The 27,824-nt window shown below is 38.0% G+C and overlaps 2 protein-coding genes across 3 annotated transcripts; one reads left to right on the forward strand and one right to left on the reverse strand.

Annotated features, from left to right (window-relative positions):
• Positions 1-2,172: 2,172 nt before the first annotated feature.
• LOC137589124 (CD9 antigen-like) lies at positions 2,173-18,084 on the forward strand. Of its 2 annotated transcripts, none has more exons than XM_068306622.1 (8): positions 2,173-2,388; positions 10,207-10,310; positions 14,844-14,941; positions 15,611-15,685; positions 15,803-15,904; positions 16,833-16,922; positions 17,114-17,197; positions 17,440-18,084. In XM_068306622.1, the coding sequence occupies exons 1-8, from the start codon at positions 2,321-2,323 to the stop codon at positions 17,503-17,505; spliced, it is 687 nt and encodes a 228-aa protein (XP_068162723.1). In that variant the 5' UTR covers positions 2,173-2,320; the 3' UTR covers positions 17,506-18,084. The 2 variants fall into 2 exon arrangements, with proteins under 2 accessions (XP_068162723.1, XP_068162724.1); XM_068306623.1 differs by lacking the exon at positions 2,173-2,388 and adding an exon at positions 5,761-5,914 and having other exon boundaries at positions 10,208-10,310.
• A 230-nt stretch (positions 18,085-18,314) lies between these two features.
• tmem243b (transmembrane protein 243, mitochondrial b) lies at positions 18,315-26,707 on the reverse strand. Its single transcript, XM_068306852.1, has 5 exons — positions 26,571-26,707; positions 23,454-23,726; positions 22,959-23,009; positions 21,446-21,550; positions 18,315-21,343 (listed from the first exon to the last, which is right to left on the reverse strand). Exons 2-5 carry the CDS (start codon positions 23,529-23,531, stop codon positions 21,224-21,226), a joined length of 354 nt encoding a protein of 117 aa, XP_068162953.1. The 5' UTR covers positions 23,532-23,726; positions 26,571-26,707; the 3' UTR covers positions 18,315-21,223.
• Between the last annotated feature and the right edge of the window lie 1,117 nt (positions 26,708-27,824).

A 27,824-nucleotide genomic window follows, 5' to 3' on the forward strand; every position in this document is an offset into this window, starting at 1 on the left:
TGCCTCGTCTTCCTCTCTCTAACCCCTCTGACACACACACACACACACACACACACACACACACACACACACACACACACACACACACACACACACACACACACAGGCAGTGCCTGCAGCTTCTTGAACGGGAGCTTTGTAAATGGCTGCAGAGATGAACGAGGAGCTGTTTCAAGAACCAAAACTCACACATACACACCATGAAGGAGATGAAGGCCGTGTTGTTCAGCGGAGGAACACACTCACTCTTTTATGGAGCTTGGTTAGAAGACTGAGACACTATAGACACACAGGCCCAGCTCCAACTTCTGTAGGACTCTAGTTTGAAGCTGAGGTTATTGTTAATGTGTTAAAAATTAGAATTAAACGCCCCCAAATTGAGCCTTTAACAACAAATTATTCTGTTCACAATAAACTACTTTATAATGCCTCTTGAATGGTTTTGTTTACTGTCAGGAAAAACTGAGGATGAGAGAGGGTTAAAGAAAATAATAGAAGAGATTGAATGCTCAACATTCATTAATCTATACCAGAATAAAAAGGTTTGTCCTGTTTACGTCTTAACTGATATTGACACCGTGTGTATAGCTTTGTAACTGTCTGGATAGGTGTTGGTTTGACTAAATAAAGGAAAAAAAGGAATGAGATCTTTTGCCTCATTACAAATAGTGATATCACAGTGTCAAAGTACTTCACTCAAACAAATGTATGTGTTAAGTACACATGATTTATCATTAAAATATGCATTCAGTACTAAAGAAATATTAAAATACACATGCAGCTTGTAGAATGCAGTACAGTATATTGCATTCTGTTACGATCCATCTCATTGTAACTTCGAATTATACTTTCTCATTTCTAATTATGACATCCAGTATTATTTGCAAAGAATACGCACACTAACATATAGAAGGGATTAAATATATTCAGGTATTTTTAGAATTCGTAGAGCAGACAAACAACATAATCAAAGTTATATAGTCTCAAAATTGTGCCAACAGTAAATGAGATGGTCTTGAATATTTTATAGGTGCTTGATAAGAATACAATATTAAAAACCTTATAATTGATATAACAGCATACATCTGTCTCAGACTAGTAATAGAGCGCCAGTGTTTGGATAATTTTTCATAACTGTCTGTGCTTAAAGACTACCTCCATGGCTGTGGTTTTGATCAGCTGGATTGCACTGCACTGCATCCTCATCATCCTCACCATCATTGGTGTAAGTATGCATGCAGCTGCAAACAAAGGTTGTGGGCTGATCCATCACACTGTTGTCATTGTTCTGCAGAAAATCAGTCCCATTTCCACCAGAGAGAGAAAAACACACACTGACTGATTGACCTCTGTGACATTTTGAAGATCAGGATTGATGTTCAGACTCTTCTCTCTGCTATCATGTTTGAAGTGCCATGTTCGTGGGTTTAATATTTGTCCCATATACAAACTTAAGAGACTGAAATCACCAATATTAAAATGTCTTTATGCAAATAATATATGTTTTTTAATAAATATATATATTGCATTTGTTTTACTGCCAGCTGACTATTAAAGTTAGCTTATGATGACAATAAAAAATTGTTCAAAAACTTGGAACTGCCATGTTTTTCAGTAAGGGTGTGTTTGGGCTGCATATAACTAGATATAAAGCTGTATTGTATGTGTTTCCTGGAGAACTGACAGTATATGTTTAAATTGATAAGTTTTATATTTAGATCATATTTTTACATGTTTTAATTGTACACTTAGTCATAAAACTATCATTTGCCTAATGTTCTTTGGTCTGCAATAATTTATATTCACAACTATAATTGTAAAATTCAGATAAATGTACTAGAGTTGAATAGCTAGTGCATGTTCAGCAGTAGCAGTTCTGTTGTGTTGTAGTAAATGTGAGTTAACTAAGTCTAATTTAGAGAGAGCACACTGTGAAACATTTATACACAAACTGTGTAACACCCCTGGTCAAGTTTGTGAGCATCTTTTCAGGTTTATTTGTGTGTTTTTGTTTGTGTTTTTGATTGCTCTCATAATTTTTATTTATTTATTTATTTTTTTTAAAGGAATTCTATAGAAAAATAGAGAAATCCAGGACCAACAAAAAGCCAAGTAGGAGCAGCGTGGGCGGACAGAAATCTTTCTGTGGGTGTTGAGCAGCTGATCGTTTGTCGCCCGGACCAGCTTTCTGTTGCGTGCGCGCTCAGTCCATCACACCCGAACAGCCACAGACGGAACAGAACAGACGAACCGGACCGGACCGAACCGACTGACCCGAACCCTCCGTCCACCGACCGGCTGACAGTGACAGACAGCAAGGATGACGGCTCTAAGCAGCTGGGAGCTGTGCGTCAAGTACGCGCTCTTCATCTTTAATTTCGTCTTTTGGTGAGTCCTGATAACAAGCCAGTTATAACGCGTTATAATGCAGCCACAGACTGGTCATAATAAAACCAGTTTAATTCCTTACAATGTAAGTCATGAAATTACCAGCTACAATAAATTTGCATTGTTGCACCAAAAGCAATATTTTGGTGACAAGATCAGTCCTACCAGACTCTCTCTCTCTCTCTCTCCTCTCTCTCTCTCTCTCTCTCTCTCTCTCTCTCTCTCTCTCTCTCTTCTCATCTCTCTCTCTCTCTCTCTCTCTCTCTCTCTCTCTCTCTCTCTCTCTCTCCTCTCTCTCTCTCTCTCTCTCTCTCTCTCTCCCTCCCTCTCTCTCTCTCTCTCTCTCTCTCTCTCTCTGTCTCTCTCTCTCTCTCTCTCTCTCTCTCTCTCTCTCTCTCTCTCTCTCTCTCTCTCTCCCTCTCTCTATCTCTCTCTCTCTCTCTCTCTCTCTCTCTCTCTCTCTCTCTCTCTCTCTGACCAAGACTTTTATAGATTGAAAAAACTAAGGAAAAAATTAAAGGTATGATTGTAGAAGGGATAATGTTTTTCTCTCTTAATTTTGTCTGTTTTTTTAGTTGATAAATGTTAAAAGGTTAGATGTTTCTTGGTTAAGAAACGCACAGTATTATTGAAACTCCTCTTAAAGTGAATCTCTTTTGGATTTTGTGTCAAAGTGAATATTTTGTAATTTGACTTTTATGAATAAACGTGATGTTAAAAATCAAATCAAATAAAAAAAATATTTCGCTCTCGCTCTTGTTCAACACTGTGGTTCTATATTACTGATCAATCCGGGTAGATAATTGAATATAAAACATGATATAGTTAACTAGATACTAGTTGTTTAGTTAACTAGTAACTAGTTTACTAGTAACTACTTTACTTGTGCACCAGAGGTTTTACTAAACATTAAGCTCTACTGGGGCAGGTCCTAGACTATTTTGGTAAAAAAAATGCAGAAGTCTAAATCTTGATGAAAATGTGAAAGCTGCTGAAGTATTGCAAAAATGAAGCAATCATTTTATGATTTGTGTGAACATTGACAAGTGAAGTATAGATACAATATAACAGTAGACAAAGTATTTCCTCACACAAACAAATGAAGCATTGTACCTACTTGTAAAATGTCTGACTGATGAAACTAACCCGAAATCTCTCCTCTAGCCGACCAGGACGCAGCCAACCGGGGACTCCAGTTTAGCTTGGACCATGGTTAACTAGTAAAATCATAAAATCAGTCTTAGCCAATAAAAAGCAAGCATTATTAAAGATGTGCACTTTATTGTTGTTTTGCTTTAGATTATTTATTATTGGTTAAAGTGTTTCTTAACCTCCACAGGTAATCTTCTCGTACGACACGTTGGGCCGGCGGCCGTGTTTGACTGTAATGCATGGAAAGAGGATGTTGTAACTAACATCCTCCTTTTCATGTTAGTTACAACATCGAAAGTAGGATGTTGTAACTAACATCCTCCTTTTGATTCTATTGAACAGTATAAACCATCATATGATTGAAATATACAATTATTTTTACCTCATAGAAACAGTCAAATTTGCACCAAAACAATCCATTAAAAAATCAGAAAATGGTGATCAGTTGTCTGTACCTGCTCTTATTGTGCAGGACATTCTAAATAGACGATCACTGTCTCTATCATCAAAATGAAATGGTGAAGAAGAGGACATAATTTAATTTTTAAATATGGGCTGAAATTCATTTGACATGTGCGTATTGTTTCCATAAAAAAATCAACAGTATATTTATTGTGTATTTTTAAAAATAATGCAAAATGCTGGATTAATATTTGGAAGGTCGTAAATTTTATTCATCTCTGTTGTCACCATGCTTCTCATGGTGGAGCCTCACCGAGTCTCTTTGGGCTGATAAATTCCAACAGGTGGCGAGATTGAGACAACTCTGTCATGACAGGGAAGCAGTGCAATCAGTGTGTCTTACATTTCTTGTATTTCCTCCTGGCTTTTCAAAATCCCATCCTTATCTTGAGTCTTGAACTCATCCTCCTTTTCTTTGACCCTGTTTGTGTTTTTTTTCCTCTTCAACAACATCCACTCATTTTTCAGGCTCCTGACTCACACAAAACAAAATGCCAGTCTGGAGATGCACACAAATCTGAAATACTTGACAAATAAAATGATTTGTTAGTCATGGCAGACAGAGATGGGCGGGTGGGGGGGGGAATAGGGCAACAGTGTGAGCCATGAGGGAGGCGTTAGCAGCTTGGAAACAAAGCTGGTGTTGTTGGTTTCACTGGGTCTACTGGGAGAGGGAAGCAGCTCGAGTTACCTCAGCAAACAACAGTGAACCCCCAGTCACAGGAGGTTTGTGTGTGTTTGTGTGTGTGAATGCACCTTCACTTCTCCTTACACACCTTATTTTATGCTTGGTGTTATCTTCGCCAAGCAACTTTCACCTGGGTTTATTATTTGGTTTGTTTGTTCGTCATCAGGCTTATGCAAACGCTACTGGTTGGATTTGCAAATGATTATAGAGGGATGGGAAAGATAAACAGACAATTTAAACACACATGTCGGTTAGGATTGTTCAGATATGGTCATATTTTAGGCAGAATATTGTTTTTACTCTTGTTTTTCAAACCTATTCTTTCATTCACTGACTCATGCTTTCTCTATATATTTGTCGTTTGTTAATTGTCAGCTGGTCAATCGCTCAGCTTCCCAGACACTGAGTCATCTTCGTCAATTTACATAACAGTTATTGTTTTACCATCACGGAAAATGGGAATAATTCCCTGTTTCCTGCCTCAGAATTTTTGAAGATTTGCTGTTTTTTATAGCAATTTCTTAATTTTTTGTTACTTTGGTAATCATTTTTTAGGAATTATAAGTGTCAAATTAAAATGTGAAAAATCCTAAATTTTTTAATAACAAAGAAAACCAAAGGAATATTTATGGAAAAAGAATCTAAACATAAAAGCCAATACATCCTCACAATGCTGAATTTTTTCTATAATAAATGTTTGAAAGAGACAAAAATAAACTCTAAATAAAATATTGTAAATTTAGCTGTTGTAAGACAGCAGTTTATTTCCAAAGATAATATATTTGTTTGATCCTAGTATCTTGAGTTTACAAATTCTTGCAATCATCCACTCACAAACATGAATAGATCCCTGTATTCAGTCACATTGTACACCTCTGACCAATCAGAATGGTGCTCTGGGTAACTGCTTCACCTGCACTGCTGTTCTCCCATGTCTGGAACCCCCTGGAGCCCCTCACTCCTGTGACTCCACCTCCTCCTCTTGTCCCTCCCCCAGACTTTCTCTGTATACCCAGGTGAGCAAAGCTTGGGTGTGGTTCACAGAAATATCCTCCCTACATCTCCCTTCCCTCTTTCCAGTCCTTCTGTTCTTCCCACACCGACTCAGACGACGCTTTGAGTTTTAAACAGAGAACATTTTCTTTAGATCCTCCCGATCTTGGAGCCATGAGTGGACTACAATGCATCAAATACCTCATGTTTGTGTTCAACTTTCTTTTCTGGGTATGTAATCATTTTTTTAAAAAGCTGTGGTTGATACAGGACATGGGTTTGGACAGTGGTTGAAGGATTTGGGTGCTTTCTTCATAGATTAATGCTGATTTTTTTTATTTCCAAAATGAAGAGCTCTGTGAAAATGAGTTTTAAAACCTTCAGATTTATTTTGTGGAGTTTTTTGTGTTTAAATGACATGAGACACTGGACTGCTGCATAAGTTATTAGAATTAGTTTGAGGCGTGTTCCTTAGGGTTAATAACTGAATTTAATTATTTAACACTCAAATTATTCTTCAAAACATGGAAAAAAGCTGCCAAAGGTCAGTTTAGTGAATTAACTTTTTTCTGCTGGTGTGTGCCTAATTGAAATGGGGGAGAAAAAAAAGTGTGCTCAATAATTCATTATCTGGAACAAAATGAAAATGTGGGACAGTTTCCTGCTGGAAGATTATTTGGAAGCTTCTGTGCAGTGAAATTGGATCTATAAAGCAAAATATTTAAAAAAGCACATATATATTCTTACAGCTTACAAATCTTAGAGTCATCTAAATTTTAATTGACCAGCAGGTCGTTGTTGTTGGTTGGATGTTGACCTGTGAAACAATGTCTGGTGCACCTGCTTTGGGTGATTGGAATCAGCTGCACCATCCATGCTTCATCACAACCAACTGTGTTCAATTCTCATAGCAACCTGTCTGCTCTATTACTGAGATTATTTGTTTCTGAATGAATAAAGATTTTTGGCAAGTCTAAAACAGAAAACATCAACTTTGTTCTGCAATATGCCTCCGAATGATCTGCTTCGTAGAAATCGGCATACAGTATTAACATTGTGGTTTGGAAACTGGTCTTTGAGTACTGTGCAAAATCTAAAGCGCTTGTTCAATTTGCACGTTTATTTTTTTTAAATTTATTTTTGAATGGCTTGAAAGTGGAACAGTCTGGATGTGCATATGAGTTGTTTATGACTTTATATATTGACATATATTGGATATATATTTTTAGATGTAATATATGTTGTGCTTTACTACAACATATAATACTGTATACTATGTTATATGTGTATTTTATGCATTAGATTGTCCCTGCAGAGATTTGCTCTCAGTAGCCCTTCCTGATCAAACAACAGTTTCATGATTTGAGATCTCCCTCATTCTAGGAACACATTTCTAAAATACAAGTTCACCACCCATGTACAGTATTGTCATGTTTCACAGACACACCTTGCTGGCCAAGATATCTTTTTTTTCTCACTAGTAACATGACATTTTTTTCTTCTTCCCATTCTTGTCATTTGTGGGCAATCTCTTCTTCATTGGTTTTGGCATCACTGTAGGAATCAAGATTGAACATCTTGACAACCCTGACGATGTTTGCAACTAAACAATAGTGTTCAGTGTGAAGTGAGTTATTTAGCAGTCAGGTTATTTGCTCCTAAAGATCCTCTTGCTCTGCTATGTTATTAATGTGATCTGGTATTTGCAGCATCAGATGAACACACACTGACTGTTCAAAAGTAATGACTGTTATGACCACCTGAGAGGGTAGCGGTGGCACGAATGGCTGTATGTGTACAGATGAATGACCACCTCCAAAAACAAACATTAATTTAAACTGGTTTCTTTATTCTTGAAAGATTTGTTATCAAAAGATTTTGTTTTACACAGTAAGTTGTGAGCAAATCTGGCTCCATCTTGACAGTGTTTCAGGAAATGAAGACATTTTCCGCATTGTTTTTTTTATCCTGGAGGATATTTCCTGTACCAAACGCAATGTCACACACTTTTACTATCTTGTGGTGTGAAGATCCTGGGGTTGCCGATCCAATCCATTGAATACAGTGTGAAAACAGTGTGTCAACGCTGCCAAGCCTCTCGGCTATAATTCATGTCTTTTCTGTTGTTGCCTTGGTGCTGCTGATGGCTCTGTGGAGTGCCTTTGTGGTTAATGAGAGCTAATGTGAAACTCCAGGGAAAGGCCTGTTTCTTCCAGGATACTTAACGGCTCATTGCTATGGCTACATGAGCAACCACAACTCCCCCGATCACGTTTACCATACATTAACACCAAGGCCCCCCATCATTCAGGACACTCAACATCTTTAATTTATCACACGTAATGAAAGCAATATTGGCTGCTAAATGTGGTTGCATAAATACAATTTATTACAATTGGTCATGAACAATAAAGTGAAAATGAGGAACTGGTCTCAAGAACTTTCTGGAGAACATCTTAATCATAGTGTAGAGTAGAACGACAAGGCTTCATATGTCAAAGAGCGCAATATCCTGCTCTGCAATAACCATGTCTCTTTGCGTAGAACGAACAGAGATGAAGTTGTTCACATTTGACTTGAAAGTAATGACATGATTCTGAATGTGACCTTTGTGTAGTTGTGCGTTAGTTCAAACATAGTTTACCCTGTGTTGAAATGGGAGTTACAGTAGTTGTTTTGATTGCTGCCAGTCATGGTTGTCATGATGGATAAGTTGAGAAAAAACATGTCGAGTTAAATCATAGCAGCTTTAGTGTTGACTTTACACTTATTTAACCCTTTAAATCTAAGTGGGTATTATTTGATACATTTGGGCTTTGAGGATTTCTAGTTAAGTTTGTATATATCAGGTTTTTCAGGGAAAAAAAAATCAAACCAGGTGCATGCATCTCTGCATTTTGCATCCTGGAAGATTTTGCATTTAGCAAAACCTGTACAAATTATAGCTCATGTTTACACATCTATGTAAAGACATTTTTTGACACATTTGGTCAGAAGGTTCCATTAAGGCCCCATTTTCGAAAAATTAGAATTTTCTGGAAATTATTTAATAGTTCAGGCTTTAAAAGGTTAAGTGTTATTTTTATGGGTGATGTTCAGTTGCAAGTTGAACACACTGGAACTCATATTGACATTGCCACGCCAGGTAATTCAAGAGGGACTTCTCATATTTGAATGAATTCACACTTCCTATTTCTCTGGAGTCCTGCAGCTAGTTGGGTCCACATTGGTGTAACCCACTGATTCATGGTCATCAGACTGTAGCAGAAAGAATCCTGAGGGGCGTGTTGAGGCATAACGCTGCTAGTTAGTGCAGAGGCTTGACGTATCACTCTCCTCTCCAGTTGCACGACAACAGGGACGCCAGCATTCAGCTGTGGTTTCAAACTGTGTGTTATGTAGGCGACAACAAAGAGTTGACGTAAACTTGTGCGGTTGCTGAGGGATAACAAATGGCTCTAGTGAATTACTACTGCTGCAAACGCAACATGAAGCTCCAAAATGATGACTACCATTTGTCATGTTGATTTTTGCCAATCTAGTGTTCATATAATCTGGATAAAGATCATAAATTGCTATACCTCCAAGCTTTTGAATACATTTTTAATGTTGTCCAGTGTGAGAAACGACTTGCCTCAAGGAGCTGCACAGCTTATCATTTCCTTCTATCATTTCACAACTTAAAATCTTGGTAAACAGACATGCAGCAGATGTCAGAACATTGAGGATAAAACTACAAATGGCAAATATGTCTCATTGGAAAATACCAGAAATGAATGTGGGAACGCCTAGCCACGTCTGATGTCACAGATCACATTAACTGTGGAAAATGATCGAATTCTTTTTTACTACCCATGGACCAGGTTCTTGTTGATCAGGTTCTTCAGGATGGGTGGGGTAATTAGGAGAATGTGGTTGGCAGTTTGGCTTCATTTTTCAACTGATAGCTCACTGTTCATCTACACTGCAGGCTGTATCAGTTTCTATGCCTCCACCCAGTCATCGTTTGTACAGACTGAAACAACAGCAAAAGTCCTGTAGTCTTTCCTCTAACACCCTCAGAAGGTTGGATGAATCCCTGGCTGATGCCTTCGTCAAACAGCAATAGTGATTCGTCCAGTATTATTGGGTTTTGATTGAATATATGAGGAAAAAAAAGAAAGAAATGAAGCCAAATCTGTACTTCGGTGCTGAATAACACACCTCAACATCTGTACTTTTTTTTCATTATGCACATTTACTCTTTGCATACTTTTTACTGCTTTAACTCACATTCACGTGTATTGCGGGTTTGAGGTGAAGCTAATGCTTGCTAAACTTTTTATTTGGCTTCAGTCAGATTTAGATTTACATTAAAATGATCGACCAACAATGTTGCTTAATAACAGCCTGCAGATACTCTATTTGGACATAAATGCAGATGATGGGTGGATTATATTTGGCAGATCAGCCCTGGTCTGTAGGCCAGGTGTTCATTATCCTGTTTTTCGGAGTCTGATCCTTTCAATGTCTTTGTCTGTTTAGCTGGCCGGTACTGGGGTGCTGGCCGTGGGCCTTTGGCTGCGTTTTGACTCTCGGACAACAGGACTGTTTGAAGGAGAGGAGTCACCGACAGTCTTCTTCACTGGTAAGGCCTGACGTGACGGCTGTCTTCACAGTGGGACCCTCGATAGAAACCAACAGTAGCCTATGACTCATTACCACTGGCTGTTGAATTTGTTGCTCCAGAATTAAATTATAAAATAATTTAAGCTGATTCTCTTCATGTGCTCAGATTAAATAAATTACATTATTTAAAAATGTCTATGCCCCTTTTAACTGTAGCAAAAATAAGAATCTAATAGTGGGTTTTTTTGTTGTCAAACACTGAGCAGACAAATGATGTTTAAAGAATTGTTTTGCATATATTTCAACAATTAAAATAGGCTGCAGATAAATATTGGATGAATCAGTGTAATATTTGATGCTACATCAGATATTACACTGAGTTTCATCTGACTGTTTATATGATACCTAAACGATGCTCATTTTCCCTTTACAATCTGAAATCCAGGCGTTGCAAATATCACCTTTTATATAGTTCAGTTTTTCTTCAACTGCTAATGACCAAAGGCTGAAGGTATTCAGTTTAAAATGATATAGTGTATGTCAGATTCCGTATGACGAACAGGAAGTTCTCTTAAGAGGTCATCAAAGTTTAATGTATAGCTTTGAGCTCCAGGAAAGTGATGAGTTTAGTGTAAAGTGAGTACGATCCCATTAGCATGTGTTTTTTGAGGGGGCTGTTAGTATGTGAGGACTGATTTTTTTTACTGATGCGTTTCCATTCATCTTATTCACAAATGTCAACCTTTTTTATGAAGCTGAGACCAACTAAAAGTAGAGACACTGGCTGATCCAGACTAACTGAGGTAGTCTGGATCAGCCAGTGCTGATCTTCAATGTGTTGTAGCTTTCTCTTAAAACATCACAGCTGATCAGATTAAACTGAAGTTTCCAGAAGCCATGAGATGTCGGATGGATTAAAGCAGAATCCTTTTAAGTTATTTGAATGTGCTATAGCCTTTAAGTGAAGAGCATCATCAAGGAAGGTTTGCAGGCTTGAGTGTTTCTCTAGTGCCGCTAGATGAGCTCACTGAACCTGTGAGGGCTGCATACCTCGGTGCTTACCTGCTACCCTGCTGTACCACACAAAAGAGCTGCATGTTCTTTGTGTGATTATGAAAATATGTAGAGATTGCTGTTCTTGATCTTGTCTGGCTTGACATGTATGCACACACAAGTGATTTGTAGGCTAAGACACTTCCCCTTTTTGTTTCTTCTTTATTTAACCTTTATTTAACCAGGTCAGTTGAGAACCAGTTCTCATTCACAATGACGACCTGGCCAACCTAACATTCCACCAACATGGGGATGACTAGATAAAGAAAGTACAATTGTTTTTTACCCTACCCTACCAAGTTTCGTGAATATCAGTCTATTTGTAATTCTGCTCCACAAAATCAGCAGACATTGGGAAAACATTACTTCCCTGGCAAGAAATGTCACTCCTTTTCCGGAATTTCAGGTAGGAGCCCTTGCCAGGGGCAGTTCTAGGTTCAGATCTTTGAGGGGGCTCAACCCCCAAAGGTAAGGCAGATGTTTGTGCACACAGGATTTTATTGTTGCCATGACTGCAGGAGGTAGACTAATAACACATTGCCTACGAGAATTGACAATATTCTGGCATGTAAAACATTATTCATTTAATCAGACTCAATATTTGTGTAGCTCTGTAGATGTTACAGAAAGCTACGTCCAATCTTTGGGCTCATACCAGTGGTTTTAACTAGTATCTAGTAGATGCAGAAAAAAACAACACAATATGGCATAAGTGTAGACACAACAATATTAAATACATAATAGATCTATTGACCCTGTTTGTTCAGTCCTTATTAATGCTATTTATATTTCAATTCTATTTTAGGATCCTCTAAATTGACTAATGATCGAAGTCATATAAATTTATATCTACTCTTTTAATTTGGCAGTCATTAAAGGTACTGCTGTAATGCACCACTAGTGTTACTAACTCTTCTCTCGGTTAATGAGTTCCACTGAATGTTGCAGGAAAATTGAAAGAGATTTTTATTAAAAACATTCAAGAGCTCCCATCTTGTATCCTGTATCAAACATTCTGAGCACTGTTTTCCTCTTCTTGACACCAACATTCATGAATTTGTCTTAGTTTTGTGTGACCTTGTTACGACCCAGCTAGAGGACTGGATAGATAACATAATAACAGATTTAAAAAGGGGGGAACATAAAACATTTATTCAAATTCTCGCAATAAATACAAAGGTTTAACCAAGGATCTCGGCCAATGGGCGCATTTCAAAGATGAAAACTTCCAATACTTCCTTAACAAAAATACTCAAATGGAACACGTTCTTAACAAAGGTCGGATACTAACTCAATACACACAAGGTCACAATTTGATGCCATCAAAGGCGTGCTGCCACAGTCAGACAGGCGTGCCCTGACTAACTGGCTTGCAGAGCTTTTAAAGTGTCCCTGCCAGGTGACGTGGCAGGGCTTGGGCCAGGCAGGAAGACAGCACACCAATCAGGAGATGGTCATGATGACGAGGCGCAGTCAGGAGTCCCAGAGACACCACACCTGGCACTGACGGAGGGCGGAGCATCTGGGAGCAGAGCAGGGCAGGGCCAGCAGCTCAGAGGCAGGGGCCCAGAGGGACACACAATACAAACAGATGAGCTACGGCAGTAACAATGAATTTGTCTTAGTTTTGTGTGACCTACATCCTTCTTCCCTAGATTGGAATAACCATCTTTATATCTTGCTGCTCTGTCACTGTTTCTTCCTCATCGGTCTGCTCTCATCTCCCTCACTCTTTTCTCTCCCTCTCCTTGTATGGTATATAGTGTTTAATGAGAGACGGTATTGTTAACATTCCCCCATAATCAGTCCAGTTCTGTCATGACAAACACAAGGTGCATCACGTGTTGACCTGAACCAATATTGTTTGTTAACTATTGAGAAGCACGAGCTATTTGTTGACAACACATGTGTCCAATAGCCCAGTCCCAGTCATGGTGACTACATTACTACTAATGTTTAACATGGTTCCAGCTTCACTTAAAGCATTAACCAGTTTTTAGCTGCGGCCCTAACCTTCATATCCAATCCTTGTTAACTGATTTCTCAAAACTTCTGGGAACATGACTTATCTTCAAACAAAGCCGTTTAAACCCACCACAAACAGTCTTCAAACTTTTGAACTTTGCTTCGATTGAAATGGACCAACTATTTACACTGTGATCAGTCTTTTTCACCTGTTTTTTTGGTTTGTGAGTATAAACCACAATTGATGGTGTAAGGTCCAGGAAAGAACCCATTGTGGATTTCGATAAAGGAATGGAGCCTCCCCATCCAGCTTTCCACACCTAGACAAGAACTGTTGAACAAATTTGTGGAGGGGTGACTCCTGACTGCCATTCTGATTGTCCAAAAAAAGCAATTTGAAGTTTTACTTTCCACTGACTGAGAGACCAAGTCTGCTCTACAATATGAAAGCTTTGTAAAACCATTTGTGTCCATTTCTGACGTGACCTTGTGGATGTTGCTTTATCAGGGACCGTTGCTTTATCAGCAGTAACAACCTGATTTAGGGCCACTGAGGGTAGCTAAGGCCATCGTCGGTCCACAGCGAGGCGGCTCCACCGGACTGGCACATAGCTTTCATTCTTCACTGGTTGACAGAGTTGTCTTTGTTTCTCCACTTTTGTGTTCTTTTGGAAAGACAGGCCTGCTCCCTCCCTTCCCTCCGAGTTCCATCAGACTGATAAGCCAAGTGGGCAGTCAGGCGACAGAGGGTTGTTTTGAAATGGCAAATGACTTCATAACAGCTTTGGAGACAGAAGTTCTGGAGGAGGAACATTTGTATGTCCACATGACATCAGCTTATCTCCCAGAATCATATTTTTTTCTTATGGAAGCTACATCAATGGAGGACAAAGACATTGGGTGTTTCTTATCTTGTGGCTCTGAAATTGCAAATAGAAGTTTCTACAATTGTTTGAAAAATTTCAGATGTATGTTTTTTCCTCGGTGTTATTTATGCCTTGTTTATGAATTTTCACCATGGTTTATAACCACATGCAGAGGAGTCGCAACCACACATCTGATCTCCTGTATCCTGCTAGAAGAGTGACGTACGCTAGTTTTGATGCTACAAACAATCTAATGGGAATGAATGCAAAAGAGAAACAGATGAGGATGAACTCCAAGCAGACAATATGTGCTGTGTGTGTGATAAGTGTGTATTGTTTTTAATCAAACTAGTCATAGCTGTGAATTTATGTGACCCCAGCGCTGATAGCAGCCGTGAAATGGCCGAAAGGGACTAATATTGCTGCCAGCATCTCGAGGATCACTAACCATCAGATTAGACACAATGTAAAAATAAATTTGGGGTGAAAATAGAAACTTTTCTCATTGAAGCTTAGTTTTGCACAGCGTCTACCATCATATTTTAAAGACTTTTATTGATTGGATTCTGCTCAGTTATTATAAGTATCAAATATTCATAATCAACAGAGTTTATATTGAATACTGTATTATAAAGTCTTTTGACCCCAGTATGTGACTTGTTCTGCAGGTGTGTACATCCTGATCGCGGCTGGCGCTCTGATGATGGTTGTTGGCTTCCTGGGATGCTGTGGAGCCATCAGAGAGTCACCATGCATGCTGGGATTGGTGAGTGATTCTTTCCGTTCAGGGGAAGAACGCAATCTCACAACCTGGTGCCTTGATGTAAAAAAGGGAAAGCGTGTCTGTGGTCGTGGTGACGTAGAGGATGACTTCAATGAAGTTTAAAATGACTAATGTTTGAAGTGCTGATTCATCCTGACGGCCTTCGGCGCGTTGTGATACGTTTGGGGATCCCGTTTGAATTTGGTCCTACACTACAACAAAAGCTAGTTTCAATGGAAGTGGAATTATGATCACAAGCCAGACTTTGACAGCTAGCACGTTCCCGGCAGAAGTGAAGTTTTTCGACTGCTTAGAAGAAACTTCTCACGATAACGTCCCAGAGTTTATTTCTACTGGAACCATTCTGTGGAGATTTGGACACATTCTTTTTTGAAGTAATGAACCGGGTTGATTTTGAGGTGCAGCTGGATCAAGTATAGATACAGGAAAGTTTTCCATTTTGAAATTGTCAGTAGGTCCATTTTCAACAAAAGATTGTAGATTATTTGATCCTAAAACGCATATGATGAGAGGATCATGTAGTTACTAATCTGCACTGCAGCTGCTCAGGTGTACTAGTGTCTGCCAAACATAAAACTTATGAATTACAATATGTGTGTGAAGCACCTGTATCTCCACAAACAAGCTGAGATAACTATGTTTTTTGTTTAGTTCTTCCTCTTCCTGCTTCTCATCTTTGCTGTGGAAGTGGCTGCTGGGATTTGGGGACTCTCCAATAAAGACAAGGTACACAGTGAACACATGAAACACAATTTCTGCCAGCTAATTACACCCATCAGGAAAGTTAATGGTGTTGATAGTATATATGTGTGTGTGTCTGTATGTGTGTCTGCGTGTCTTCAGGTGGTGGAGGAAGTTACAGAATTCTACAAGCAGACCTACACCAACTATAGAGACACCAGACAGGAAGCCCTGAAGGAGACACTGCGTCTCATCCACTTTGGCGTGAGAACATACACACATATATGGAATACTGTTTACCTGTTTATCATCTTTCTCTTCAGACTGGTTCTTTAATCAAGACAGTCACATGAGGTTGGGAGCAACCAGTTATGTAGATATCTTATTGTTTTGCAGTCAGTTTTACTTGATATCCTGGTTTTTGTAACATTTCCCGGGTCACTCATCATGCATAACGAACACGGTCACTAATCTGCTGTATCAGACTGTCCTGAGGTTGTGTGATTGCACAACTAGACCTCTAGCACCATCTTAAGGTCAAACTTTTAACTGGCTTCAGACGTTTTGTAGTCACTACTGTCTGTGGGTTTGTTGCTGTCTATTAGCAGAATGACACAAAAACAGCTCCTTAGAGTTCCATCAAAATTAGACAAGGAAGGACTTTTAGATGGATCTTGAGTAAAAGGGTGGATTCAGGAATCAAATTTTGAACATTCCAAGATGGGACTTAATGATAAAGTATGAACCACTCGATGGATTACCCTGATGTAGAAGGGTAATATGTACCAGTGGATCCTGATACAGATTCAGATCTTTATTTAGTCATGATTAAGGTTTAATTTAAAGGGACTGTTCGTCCTTAGCGGACCTTCAACCTTCAAATTTGTCCAATACTTTGGATTAAAATCTCATCTGTAGTTTGTTTATGCTAACTACAGAATGTTAGGATCAAAAATAAGACTAAAGGAATGCAGGAAATGCAAATGCTAAATATTTGGATCTTAACATTCTGACATTACCTTCTAACTTAAAGTACTAACTGTATACTGTATATACTTCTGCCCTGACGCATCACAGACCTCCTAACAAGTCTGGACTGAGTGTTCTGTTCTACTGTTTCTATTTTAGAGATCCCTGTAGATATTTTATATTTAAAAATAAATACTGTGGCCTTCTTGTTTCCTCATCACAGCTGAACTGCTGCGGACCTACAGGGACCGTCATTGATGCTGCCAAAGATATCTGCCCCAAAAAGGAGGGACTGGAGGTCCTCATCACCACGGTAACTGATGGGATTTCTGTCTGATTCATAAAGGGATTTATATGGAGGCATCCTATTGATCAAGAAGCCTCAATAAATCCTTCAATAAATTATCCTGTTAATCCTAAATGTCCAAATGTTGCGTTCTTTGCTTTGTGAATGTTGTTGATCTGTATTGAATACCATCATGTTTTTCTTTGCTTGTCCATCAGAGCTGCCCGAATGCCATCGACGAAGTGTTCAACAGCAAGCTACACATCATTGGTGGGGTTGGAATCGGAATCGGTATCATCATGGTATGTCCAAATCCTGAAGTCAAGTTAAACTGGATGGACAAATTTACTTTATCTTTATATGATCACACATTTGTTGTAAGTTTTTGGAACATATATTACAAATTAATTTAATATTCAAGTTTTGAAAGAAAAGGTTTAGTAAAGTGATCATATCACTTTCAGCTTTATCAAAGTTGTATTTTATTTAGCAGAAAAGTTGAATTACTCAATGGCATCACTGCTGTTTTTTGTCTCCTCTCCAGATATTTGGGATGATCTTCAGCATGATGCTCTGTTGTGCCATTAAGAGATCCAGGGATTTTGTTTGAACAACCACACAAATTGATAAAAACACACTTAAACTTGCCTCTGCTTGAGATTGATATTGTTTAAATAATCCTAACAGTCATCCCATAGTTTGGATCCATACAGGATGGCCAAGTCGACCTGTGAAAGTATGGAACCTCTGCAGTGACCTTTTGTGAATTTTTGTCTTGTTTCCACCTTGAGTTCAAATGTAATCCCTTCTCAGATCATGAACATGGCTTTTGTGGTAATTTTTGTTTCAAAGTGCAACACACTGATTTAGTTGGCTCGTAAGAAAGGAGATGTTAGACTGTGCTGCCCCCTGGAGGATGGTGAAGATTACTCTATACTGGCGCCAGTCAGCTCTGGACTGATGTGTGGATGCGGTTTGTGTACAGTTAAGTTCACCTGTGGCTGATTCTAATCAGGCTTTACTAACTGAATTTTAGTATGACTCATTTTATAATTTTGTTTGTTCCTGAAGCTAGGCTATGATTGCTTTTGTTTTGTTTTTTTAAGCAGAACTTTAGAGTTTTATTCAAATATTTTGAAGGATGCAACTCAAATAATTCTAAAATGCCAAATAAATGAACTAATAAACACAGATTTGTGCTGAGCCTTATTTAAAATAATAAAAAAAACAACCGAGATGTCTGATCAGTTCTTTTTGAAAGCCGAGATATAAAATTTAAAAAAAGTTGTCAAGTCACACTAATTTATTCCATGACATTTCGAAAATAAAAAAATGGCTTTGACAATCCTAAAGTCGTAAGGGCGACCTTTCGAGAGGAGTGCTGGGTTTGTTTCTTGTCATTTATTACACAAAGCTGAACTGCAGAACAGTAGTAAATGAAGCTACAGCTGCAAGATAAGGACACAAATGCTAGAACTCAAGCTGTGTGAGAGACACCTCTGCAGAAGCTAGACTAATTCATACTGAACCACGAAAAAGAACATTTACAGAATCAAATGTGGCATTCGGTTGATATGTGAGCTTCGTATAGATGCTCTCACTATGGTGTGACTGAGGGGGAAACGGTTTCTTTTTTGCAGCCTTGCTTCCAGGCCTGGGAGTTTGGAACAAATACTGAAGTCAGCTGATGAACAACGAATCGACTCATTTAAACATTTTTAATAAGGTCACCAAAAATTCTTGTTTTAGGAATACATTGAATGGGTGTGGGTGATAGGAAGAATCTGAACGATTGAGAAACTGATATTTTTATCAACCAAAATACTTTAATACCTGCATAATTCAAGTTATAAGGACCTGAAAGATGGACAACCTGTCATCATCCACTCACCTTTGATAAGTCAAAGGAATTTTTGTAGTACACAAAGAAAATCTACTTTTGCTGCAAAATGGTGTCACAGCATTTGCCAGAACTGAAGAACGTATATTTTTTATTAAAGTGTAAAAAAAAAGGTTAAATACAGCAAACAACGGAAGCACTAAGATCCTCATTATGGGCTCTGTGATAACATGTTTGTGTGCACAAGCTAGAACAAATGTGGTTTGACAAGATTAACAAGAACTTCCATTCTCTTCATACATTCTTCAGTTCACAAACCTCTCCACTAACATGAGAAGATAACTGATTTAATCTAAAAAGGTTGTTTTTCCTTTACAGACCAACAAGGTTTGCTACAAAAGTGCCATCTGCAAACAGTCCAGCTTTGGATTTCGTTTACTTGAATGTTGAAGGTCATAAATCAGATACAATGAGTCAACAGTCCTGAAACGTCCAAATCAAACTTTCTTTGAGCAGGGTTAAGTGTGCTGAGCAGAACATAAATATAAAATGTTTACATGATATATAATTCTCATTTATGACAACACAGAATAAACCTGAAGCTTACTGGTATACAGAATACTGAGCCAGACACATAATATACACTTTTTTATGTAAAGATGTTTTATGCCTCAGTATAAAGACATGAGGATTGTTCCCATTCATTTTCACTGGCACTGCAGATGAATGTGTGTGTTTCTGTGTGCTTATATGGCTTTGACAAAACTAAAAGACAAAAATTGCTCAGTACAAGACTTGGCAGTTAATGTAATTCTGCATCGACTTGATTTATAAAATTTGTTTTCTCCTCTGCTGTTTCGGAACTAACGGTTACACATATTTGATAGAGAGCCCTGATGCAGCTTGTGCTACTGGCGTGTTAGCGAGTCTGTGTTACAGCGCTGAAGGGCGAGACGGTTCGCTGGCATCTGTTTACATGCTCAGAATCAACGTCAAGGAAAAACATTCACTCTATAAGAGTTGAAAAACAGTTGACAACATGTAAATTTCACTCATCCATATGTCCCACAACTACAAATTCAAAGGAGGAATAAAAATTAAAAGCTGTTTTGAGGGATTGCTCCCATTATCATGGCTTAACCAATTCAAGTTGTAGAAGTTTTGGGAAGATAAAGTCGTAGAAATGAGATAAACGTGCAGCCAGGAAGTCGGCCCTCATATCATAGACTGAAACACTCAAAATAAAAATGTTTTTTTGTTTTGGTGGGACAGAACTACTTGCAAATCATCAATATCAGCCACAAATCTTAACTGATTCAAGTCAATTAAAAAGAAAAACGTCTTCACTTTCTGGTTTTGGTAAATTGAGACTTTGTTACCTTTGTGTTTTGCTTTAGAACGGGAAAAAAAATTAGTATAAATAATTGTTTGCAGCCTTTGTTCTGGTGTTTATGGGAATTCCTGACAGAATTTAAGTGAAAAATTATAAAACCAGAGGTCTGACCCTCTTAATATATCAATATTATCTCACACAGCACTTTGATTTTACAACAGGATATAACCAGACAACTACTGTACATTAACAGTATGACTGTTCCCAGTGCAATCTGCAAAGATGTGTTGCTCAATAACTTTAAAGTGCAGCTTTCAAAAAGTGTTTGGGAAGACATTTTGCTTTCTCCAGAAGAAGCTTGACATCCATGACTGCTGGTACATGAAATCCTGGTGCTACACAACTTGTGTTGACCAACCACAACAAGCTAAAAATAACACCAAGTACTATTTACTCTTGTATTTGTGTGGAAAAACACAATAGAGATATTTCATTTTTCTAGGTTTAGGTGTGGCTGCCTCTTTGGTTCATACTCTGTGATCCAGCATGCTGACGTCCTCAGAGCTTTTGACAAGCAAGGTGGCAGCAGATTTAATCCTTTATTACATAGTTTGGCAGACTGAAAATTTGGTTTTGGAAAAACAAACGCTGAAAGAAGACGAATTGCTTCTTGAAGATGAAGCAAGACTTTTGTATGAAGGAATAAATCAATGCTATCCCCCTTCTGCAATCAAATTTAAAAGAAGAATAACAACTGAACATGAAACAATGAGGATTAAAGGCAGGTTTCTCCATGTTTCATCGTGAAACATTTATGTGCATGTAAACACACCCAATTCAACTTAGTTCATCCTCCACTGGTGTCTCCAGGCTGTTTTATGTTATTAAACAGTACACTTTGTTTTCTATGCTGTGTGCATGTGCGTGTGTGTGTGTCGCCAATAATTTGACAATTTTCATCCCACCATAACCATTAACTTTCACTGGTTTTGGTCCGAGGTCAGGTGGGAGATTCATTCAAGTTTGTGTGATGAGTGCCTTTGCAGCTTGTTGGTCCATCTTTTTCTCCATGCAGTCTTTAAATTTGTGTTTCTCTCAAGGCCATGTTGTCCCTTCTTTTTCTTCTTCCTCCTTGGCTTCCTCCTCATCGCGGCCCTACTTAACATCATGGAAATAGAGGTTGGCACATAGACAGAGCAGCACGATGGACACCAGCATGTAGTAGATCAGATTCCTGAACTTAGGCTCCAGATCGCCCTGCCGGTACCAGAATATCTGACAAAGATAAACAACGATGATTTTTAAGGATTTAAATTTCATATGGAATAAAAAATCAGCTAGTATTAGTCAGTTGTATAAGTATGTTAGTGTTTTTACCAGCACGATAGTGGATCCACAGACTAGCAGAATGCACACGGCAAAGAAGACATTAAGAGGTCGTGGAGGCAACGAGGGGAAAACAAATGAGCTGATGACAGTCAGCTGGAAAAATCAGAAGGACAAATGTTAAAAATGGAACGTTCAATTTGCTAAACTGCTTCAGAAACTACGAAAAAAGTAGTTTGTGTTGAAGGCTTGAGTTCTAAATATTTTGAAATAACAACCATACAAAAATCAGTATTGAGCAAATTCTTTTACAGCCCTTCCATTAGAAAAATAAAATATATAAAGTAATAAAATAAAATAAACTTTTAAACTTGGGTGCTCACGTGTCAGGAGCATCAGTCAGACTAGATTTGATCCAACTTACAGGTTTATTAAAATGTTCCACAATGAAATTCATCTCTTTAATTCTCCTTATGAATAAAAAGAGCACAGCTGATTCTTTAAGACAAAGTCTGAAAGAACCTGACAGAAACTAGTTGTATATGTGTTATTTTTGCAGTTGTTCAGGAGGGTTTTAAATTCATTATCAAATACTTTTGTTTAGCTTGTTGGAATTTATTTGACTGTCTTTGTTATAGGACTGACTCCTGCTCACCAGAAGCCAGTATCACTCCAGGCAAGACAAAGTACACAGCTTGTAGTAATGCTTTTCACTTTGGAAAGGAGAAGTAAAGATAGCTGAGTCACTGTTTTAACAGCAAGCTGCCTTTCCTCTTTAGCACTTAAAGGCAAAAAGTCCACACTTTTATATACCACAAAAATTATTTTGTAAATTGAAGAAACCAATTATGAGATGTGAAAAGCTCGGTCCTGAAAAGCTCGAGTAAAAAACCAGTGGATTCTGTCTGGCGGTTTTTAGGAGATGTGGACAGACCACACACTGAGATAGACAAACCACAGTTAAGTAACAAATCTATGATCTCAAGTTATAATAAGCTAAATGAGACTAAACATCAGAAAACTCAGTAAGTTTCCGTGTTACACATTAGTTTTTAATCACTGTGTCAGAGCAATTATGACCAGTTTAAAGTTGAAAAGACTAACATACCCTGTCTAATGCTAATAACGGAGAAAATCCCTCAACACATTCCAGGCAGACGCCCACAAATGCCTGCAAGCAGCTACAGTACAGTTCAGTGACTGTAGTTTCTGGTGCAACTCAGGAGTAAATACTGGCTCATATTAAGAAACATCAAGTACAACTAGAATTCAACAGATACAGTATATTTATTTACTCTTATCATGTAAAACAGATAAACCGGATTCAGCTTTTTTGACAAGAACCGTTTTTGGCATAATGACAAATTTTTCTCCAACAGCTTTGGTAGCCTTTGAACAGATATGAAACCTTTTTGTTCCTGATGTGATTCAAGAGGCCACAGTGACCTTATTTTACTGTACATACAATGACCACGGTGTGATCAAGACAAGGGAGTCAATCGTTGGCTTCACATCTGAATACTGTACTTCATAAATGTTGATGCTGCAGAAGATCTGTACTTACTAAAACAACCAAAGATGTGAATCCCCCCACTGCCAGGTTGATGATTCGATCCTGCCAGAAAAACAGATAATATGAATCAGCATTCGGTATAAATCATCACCAGTTTCATTCATTCATTTATTCACCTAAGCTCCATGTTTTTGGAGATGGGAGGAAGAACAATTAAAACTAAATGCTAACAGTTAATGATCTGGATTTTAAAGCACACATGTATGACAGATTTCTGTACGGATTTAACCATATGCACTGCTGTATTTTTAATGGAGTATATCGACGTTTTATTCTTTGCCAGGAATATGACGCCACTCCACCCATTTAGAAATTCTAACTCTTCCAAAAAACATTGCAGGCTGTATTTCTTTGAGAAGACCATTTGTAACGTTCTGTTGAAATATAATTTTCATAAAGTCTTTTTACATAAAAAAATTAAAAGATCATCAAGACAGTTTCATATCAATCGAGTCCCACCACAAACACATTTATTCAGACTCCTACCCGTGCCGAGGTCTCCCCAAACAGAGGTCTGTTGTCCAGGCCGCTGGTGCCGTATGTCCTGGTGGTGAAATCATCCATGGCCTGTTTGGCAGAGACACACTCGCCTCTCAGCACTGCTTCCTCCAGTAAACTCCAGTCCAGTGCTGCATAGCCAACCAGCTAGCTAGCTTCCAACTGCCTCCCTCTGCTGAGTGTCAGTGAAGCCGTCGACATCAACAGACTGATGGGGTCATTGTGATGGATGACTCTGCCCTGCAAGGTAGGTTAGTTTACCTGTGAAAAATAAAAACAAAAAATTGTCACGGGAAAAATTATACCAGAGCGTTCTGCAGCAAACGAATGTTATTTGTTTCTCCACTTTAGCTTTTTCTGTAAATGCAAACAAGACCATTGTCCAATCATATCATATGCTGTTGAAAAGCATTGTCTTCCCCACTTTTATTACACTTTAGCTTTTGTTCTATATGACAAAAACACACAAATCTCACAAAATTGTTATTTGTTTTCCTGCCAGGGAAAATAAAGTTAAATATTTTCTGGTATCAACATTTGTTTTTTTCGCTTTGTTTTCTTTCTTCAATGGTACTGACAGAGTTGGTTTTCATGAGTGCTGAAACATTTACAGAACTAATGGCCTGGATTATCCACAGCAAATAGTTGTCAACTATTCTGCTAATCAATTTATAGATAACATCATTAACCCCCCCCCCCCAAACACTAGTTCGTTGCACTTTTAGTGATTAATAATAACTGGATATCTCTGCTTTGGACTGTTGCTCTTACAAACAAGTTATTTAGTAATATTAGCTTGCACCTTTAAAAACACCTGGAATATCTTAATGTAGATACAAATATATAAAAAAAAAGAACCAAGAATTTTCATTTTTAGTTCAACAGCAACGGTGTTATGATTATTTTAACAATAGAACTTTTAACATAAGAACATACAAGCACTCATATAGCTCTGCGATTTTAAAAACTGACAAGTGAAAAAGTGATAGTAAGCTGCTCAAAGCGGAACTACAGAAAACATTCAAATTGTTGCTCGTTCTGCTTCATGTCTTCGACATTCAGATGTGATAAGAATATCTTTCAAAAAGAAGATGATGAAGATTAAAACAGGAAGTTGAAATTAGCCACACAGACCCGTACAGCAGTAAAATTAGGTTTTTCATTTTATGTTAACTACAAATTAATAAAAAAATCCTACATCTTTCATGTTAAAACAAACTTCAACAGCAGAGCCCAGATTATTCACACTCACACAAATAATAACACAATAACACACAGACAATCAATTTGTCGCTTATGCTTGCTCTGGAGGGTTCTGTTGGGCTTTTCTGTCTGTTGCCATTAAGCGCTATACAAATAAAACTTGATTGATTGATTGACAATAATCTATTAAGAATGAATGACATGGCTTTGTGCCATGGCTAAACCCAGGGAAGAAAAGGACCCATCCACTTTCTTATAGTCATGATCTAGTGTTTATTACTAATCAATTTATTTATTTCTTTGTTTGCACAAGGAATCGACTCAGTACTGTTTAGGACATGTTTCTAGAAATATCTTAATTTTTGTGTGTGAATGAAACTCCTCTAATCAGAATAGAGTACTAAATAACTGATATATACATATAAAAACATAAGGCAACATTATTAAATTAAGCTTACTGTGACAAAATAATGCACATCCCGTTTCAGTACAGCTGGTGGTATCAACTCACTCAGATATAAAAAGGAACAAAACTTTTCGTTGTTTCTGAAAAGAGTTTAGCTGATTGAATTGCAATCATGATGAGCATGGCTGTGGAGGCAACATTACTAGAAACTGGAATGATAATCAACATGAGGAATACATATTATATATATATATTTTATTGGAATATACCTCATCATCATTACGGATTAACACCGTATCTTCACACAAGACTAATCAACCATTTTCACACACACTGCAGCTGCTGCTTCCTTTCTGGGTAAGAAGGCAGCAGGAAATCAAACCCTCACAGAGCTTTCTCAGCAGAAATTAAACACAATGGAAACAAATGGCTTATTATAAACTGGCTTAAAACTGGCCTAAAGCTGCATTCCTCCACAGCCTTGTGATTCTCTAGGCTCCTTAAGAAGAGACCCTGCTGAGCTGAGACGATATAACATGTGACCTGAGAGCACACCTTGCGGTGCAAACACCTTAGAACATTGACCAAAAAAACAACAGCATCGAAGCTGTACACACAAACAAAAACAACTAAGGAGACAACAGAAAGTTCAACGGGAAAGCAAATAATTCAGACATTCATTACTGATTTAAAAATCTGTCTGAATCTGACTGTACTGGTTTTCCAGTGATACATTAATGGATTCACGTCCAACTGGAGAATAAAACACTATTAGAACATAAGCTAAAGTTGAAAGAGATCAAAGTCATTTTGATACTTCTGGTACTGAAGTGATTTCCTCCATCCGAGAGCAATCAGTACAGTAGAAAGCTTGGAGGAATGAAGATAACATACAGTAAGAAAACTGATGAGTCAATAACAACTAAACTTAAAATATACATTCCTCCAAAACACGATATCTTAACGGGGGTTAAGATTCAGAGCCTGCAGCAAAACACCTGACGTCTGCAAGCAAGATAAGACAACGTGTTTTCTTGACAGCTGGGGACTTGTGACAGCTCACCGGTTATATTGGTCAATAAACGACTCGACCTGATGACCAGTGATAAGCAAAAACATTGAATTTTAACTTACCCAAACAGGTTGTTAGCCGCTGAGGTAAATGCCAGAGCTTACCTGACCGACCATATGCTACCGTTGTGTTTAGAATTCAACCAAAAGCAAACATGAATACTTAATCTATACATAAGTACTACTTAACGATACTTGTTTGAGTAATAACGAAAGCACAATAGCTTTATTTATTTCTCTTAACCAACCTGAGCTTTAACCGTTAGGGCTAACTCTAAAGCAGGTTGCTAACTGAGCTAACTTAGCATACAGGCAGGAGGCAGCCCCTGAAATGTCAGAGAAGAATCCTCTCCTCAAGGCCCAGTGCAAAAGTTTATAGTCAATATTTCTACAATCTAAAAACTCCAATGTGTAAGCACACTTACCTTATAGCCTGTGAACTGACTCCAAGTGGAGACATGACTCCAGAAAAACAGACAGTAACGTCGAGTATAAATTAAAGGGAATAAGCCCGGTAGCGTCAGTTCAAGCTGTTAAAGGGGAAGTCCGTCATTGTTAGCCGACGCCGGGAGTTCGGGATGCGCGCGCAACTCGCCAAACCCCCAGGATGACTACTGTACATGTTTCCACTACAGCACAGTACTACTACTGGTATACTGTACATGTGCTGAACGTGCTTAAGTTTTTTCGTTTGTTTGATTGTTTTTTAATTTTGTGTTTTCTAATAATTTTGGAGGTATTTTAATATTTAATCCGATTTAGATTTCTTCTTTTTCCTGTTTCTTCTTAGTACTGTATTATTATGGTTTTTATTAGTAGAATTTATTTATTGTAGCAGTAGTTGTAATGTGTGTAATATGAGAAAAAGCTGTTTTACTTCTATTATTCTTATTAGTATTTGTCTGAACTTTATTTTATTTTGATTTTTGCTGCACTACTTATCCATGTTTTGTTGTTTTGATGTTTTAGTCTCAAAATTTGAGAAAGGAAACCCCACACAACAAGTAAAATACTTTTATAATCTTTTATGTGCATTTAAAAAAAAATCTTTTGTAAATCTTTTAACTTTAAGGACTCTGCAAAACTTTTTTTAAAATGTAAGCAATTTCTCAGACAGTTTTGGGACAGTGGACAATAATGTGAACTGCTTCACCCATCTTTAATTACAGTAAGTGTTATATTTCTACCAGTCGCTATTTACTAGAAACAAAAGTGGGAATGATGTTCATTTAAAAGGAACGGGGGAGTTCTGCTGGATTTTTGAGTAATCAAAATCTTCAGAGTGTATATAATCTGTCATTTCTGAGTAGATTTGGTGTGAAGCTCACCTTTTAACAACACTCAACACCTTTTAACACCATCACATTTATAACGTAATTTTACTGTTAATTGAATAATAGATGGAAATAGTGTAATTTAAAGTGAAAGGTTCTAATTATTACCATTTGTAGTTTTAATATTCATTCATTTTCTGCCGCTTTATCCGCCATAGCGGGTCACGGGGAGGTGAGCCTATCTCAGCTGGCATTGGGCGTGAGGCTGGGGACACTCCGGGCACAACGCCAGCGCACCGCGGAGCCACACACACACACACACACACACACACACACACACACACACACACACACACACACACACACACACACACACGCGCGGAGAGCAAGCAAACTCCGCACAGA

This window comes from Antennarius striatus, chromosome 22, assembly GCF_040054535.1.
Source record: "Antennarius striatus isolate MH-2024 chromosome 22, ASM4005453v1, whole genome shotgun sequence".
Lineage (NCBI taxonomy): Eukaryota > Metazoa > Chordata > Actinopteri > Lophiiformes > Antennariidae > Antennarius > Antennarius striatus.

Bases quoted from the DNA above. Each gene is read 5' to 3' on its own strand.
- tmem243b (XM_068306852.1), bottom strand. From the start codon at position 23,531: ATGGATGATTTCACCACCAGGACATACGGCACCAGCGGCCTGGACAAC. The intron at 23,010-23,453 runs GTAGGAGTCTGA...TTTTTCTGGCAG, and splicing joins TTGGGGAGACCTCGGCACGG to GATCGAATCATCAACCTGGC. The intron at 21,551-22,958 runs GTAAGTACAGAT...TGATTTTTCCAG, and splicing joins TCACATCTTTGGTTGTTTTA to CTGACTGTCATCAGCTCATT.
- LOC137589124 (XM_068306622.1), top strand. From the start codon at position 2,321: ATGACGGCTCTAAGCAGCTGGGAGCTGTGCGTCAAGTACGCGCTCTTC. The intron at 14,942-15,610 runs GTGAGTGATTCT...TTTTTTGTTTAG, and splicing joins CACCATGCATGCTGGGATTG to TTCTTCCTCTTCCTGCTTCT. The intron at 15,905-16,832 runs GTGAGAACATAC...TCCTCATCACAG, and splicing joins TGCGTCTCATCCACTTTGGC to CTGAACTGCTGCGGACCTAC.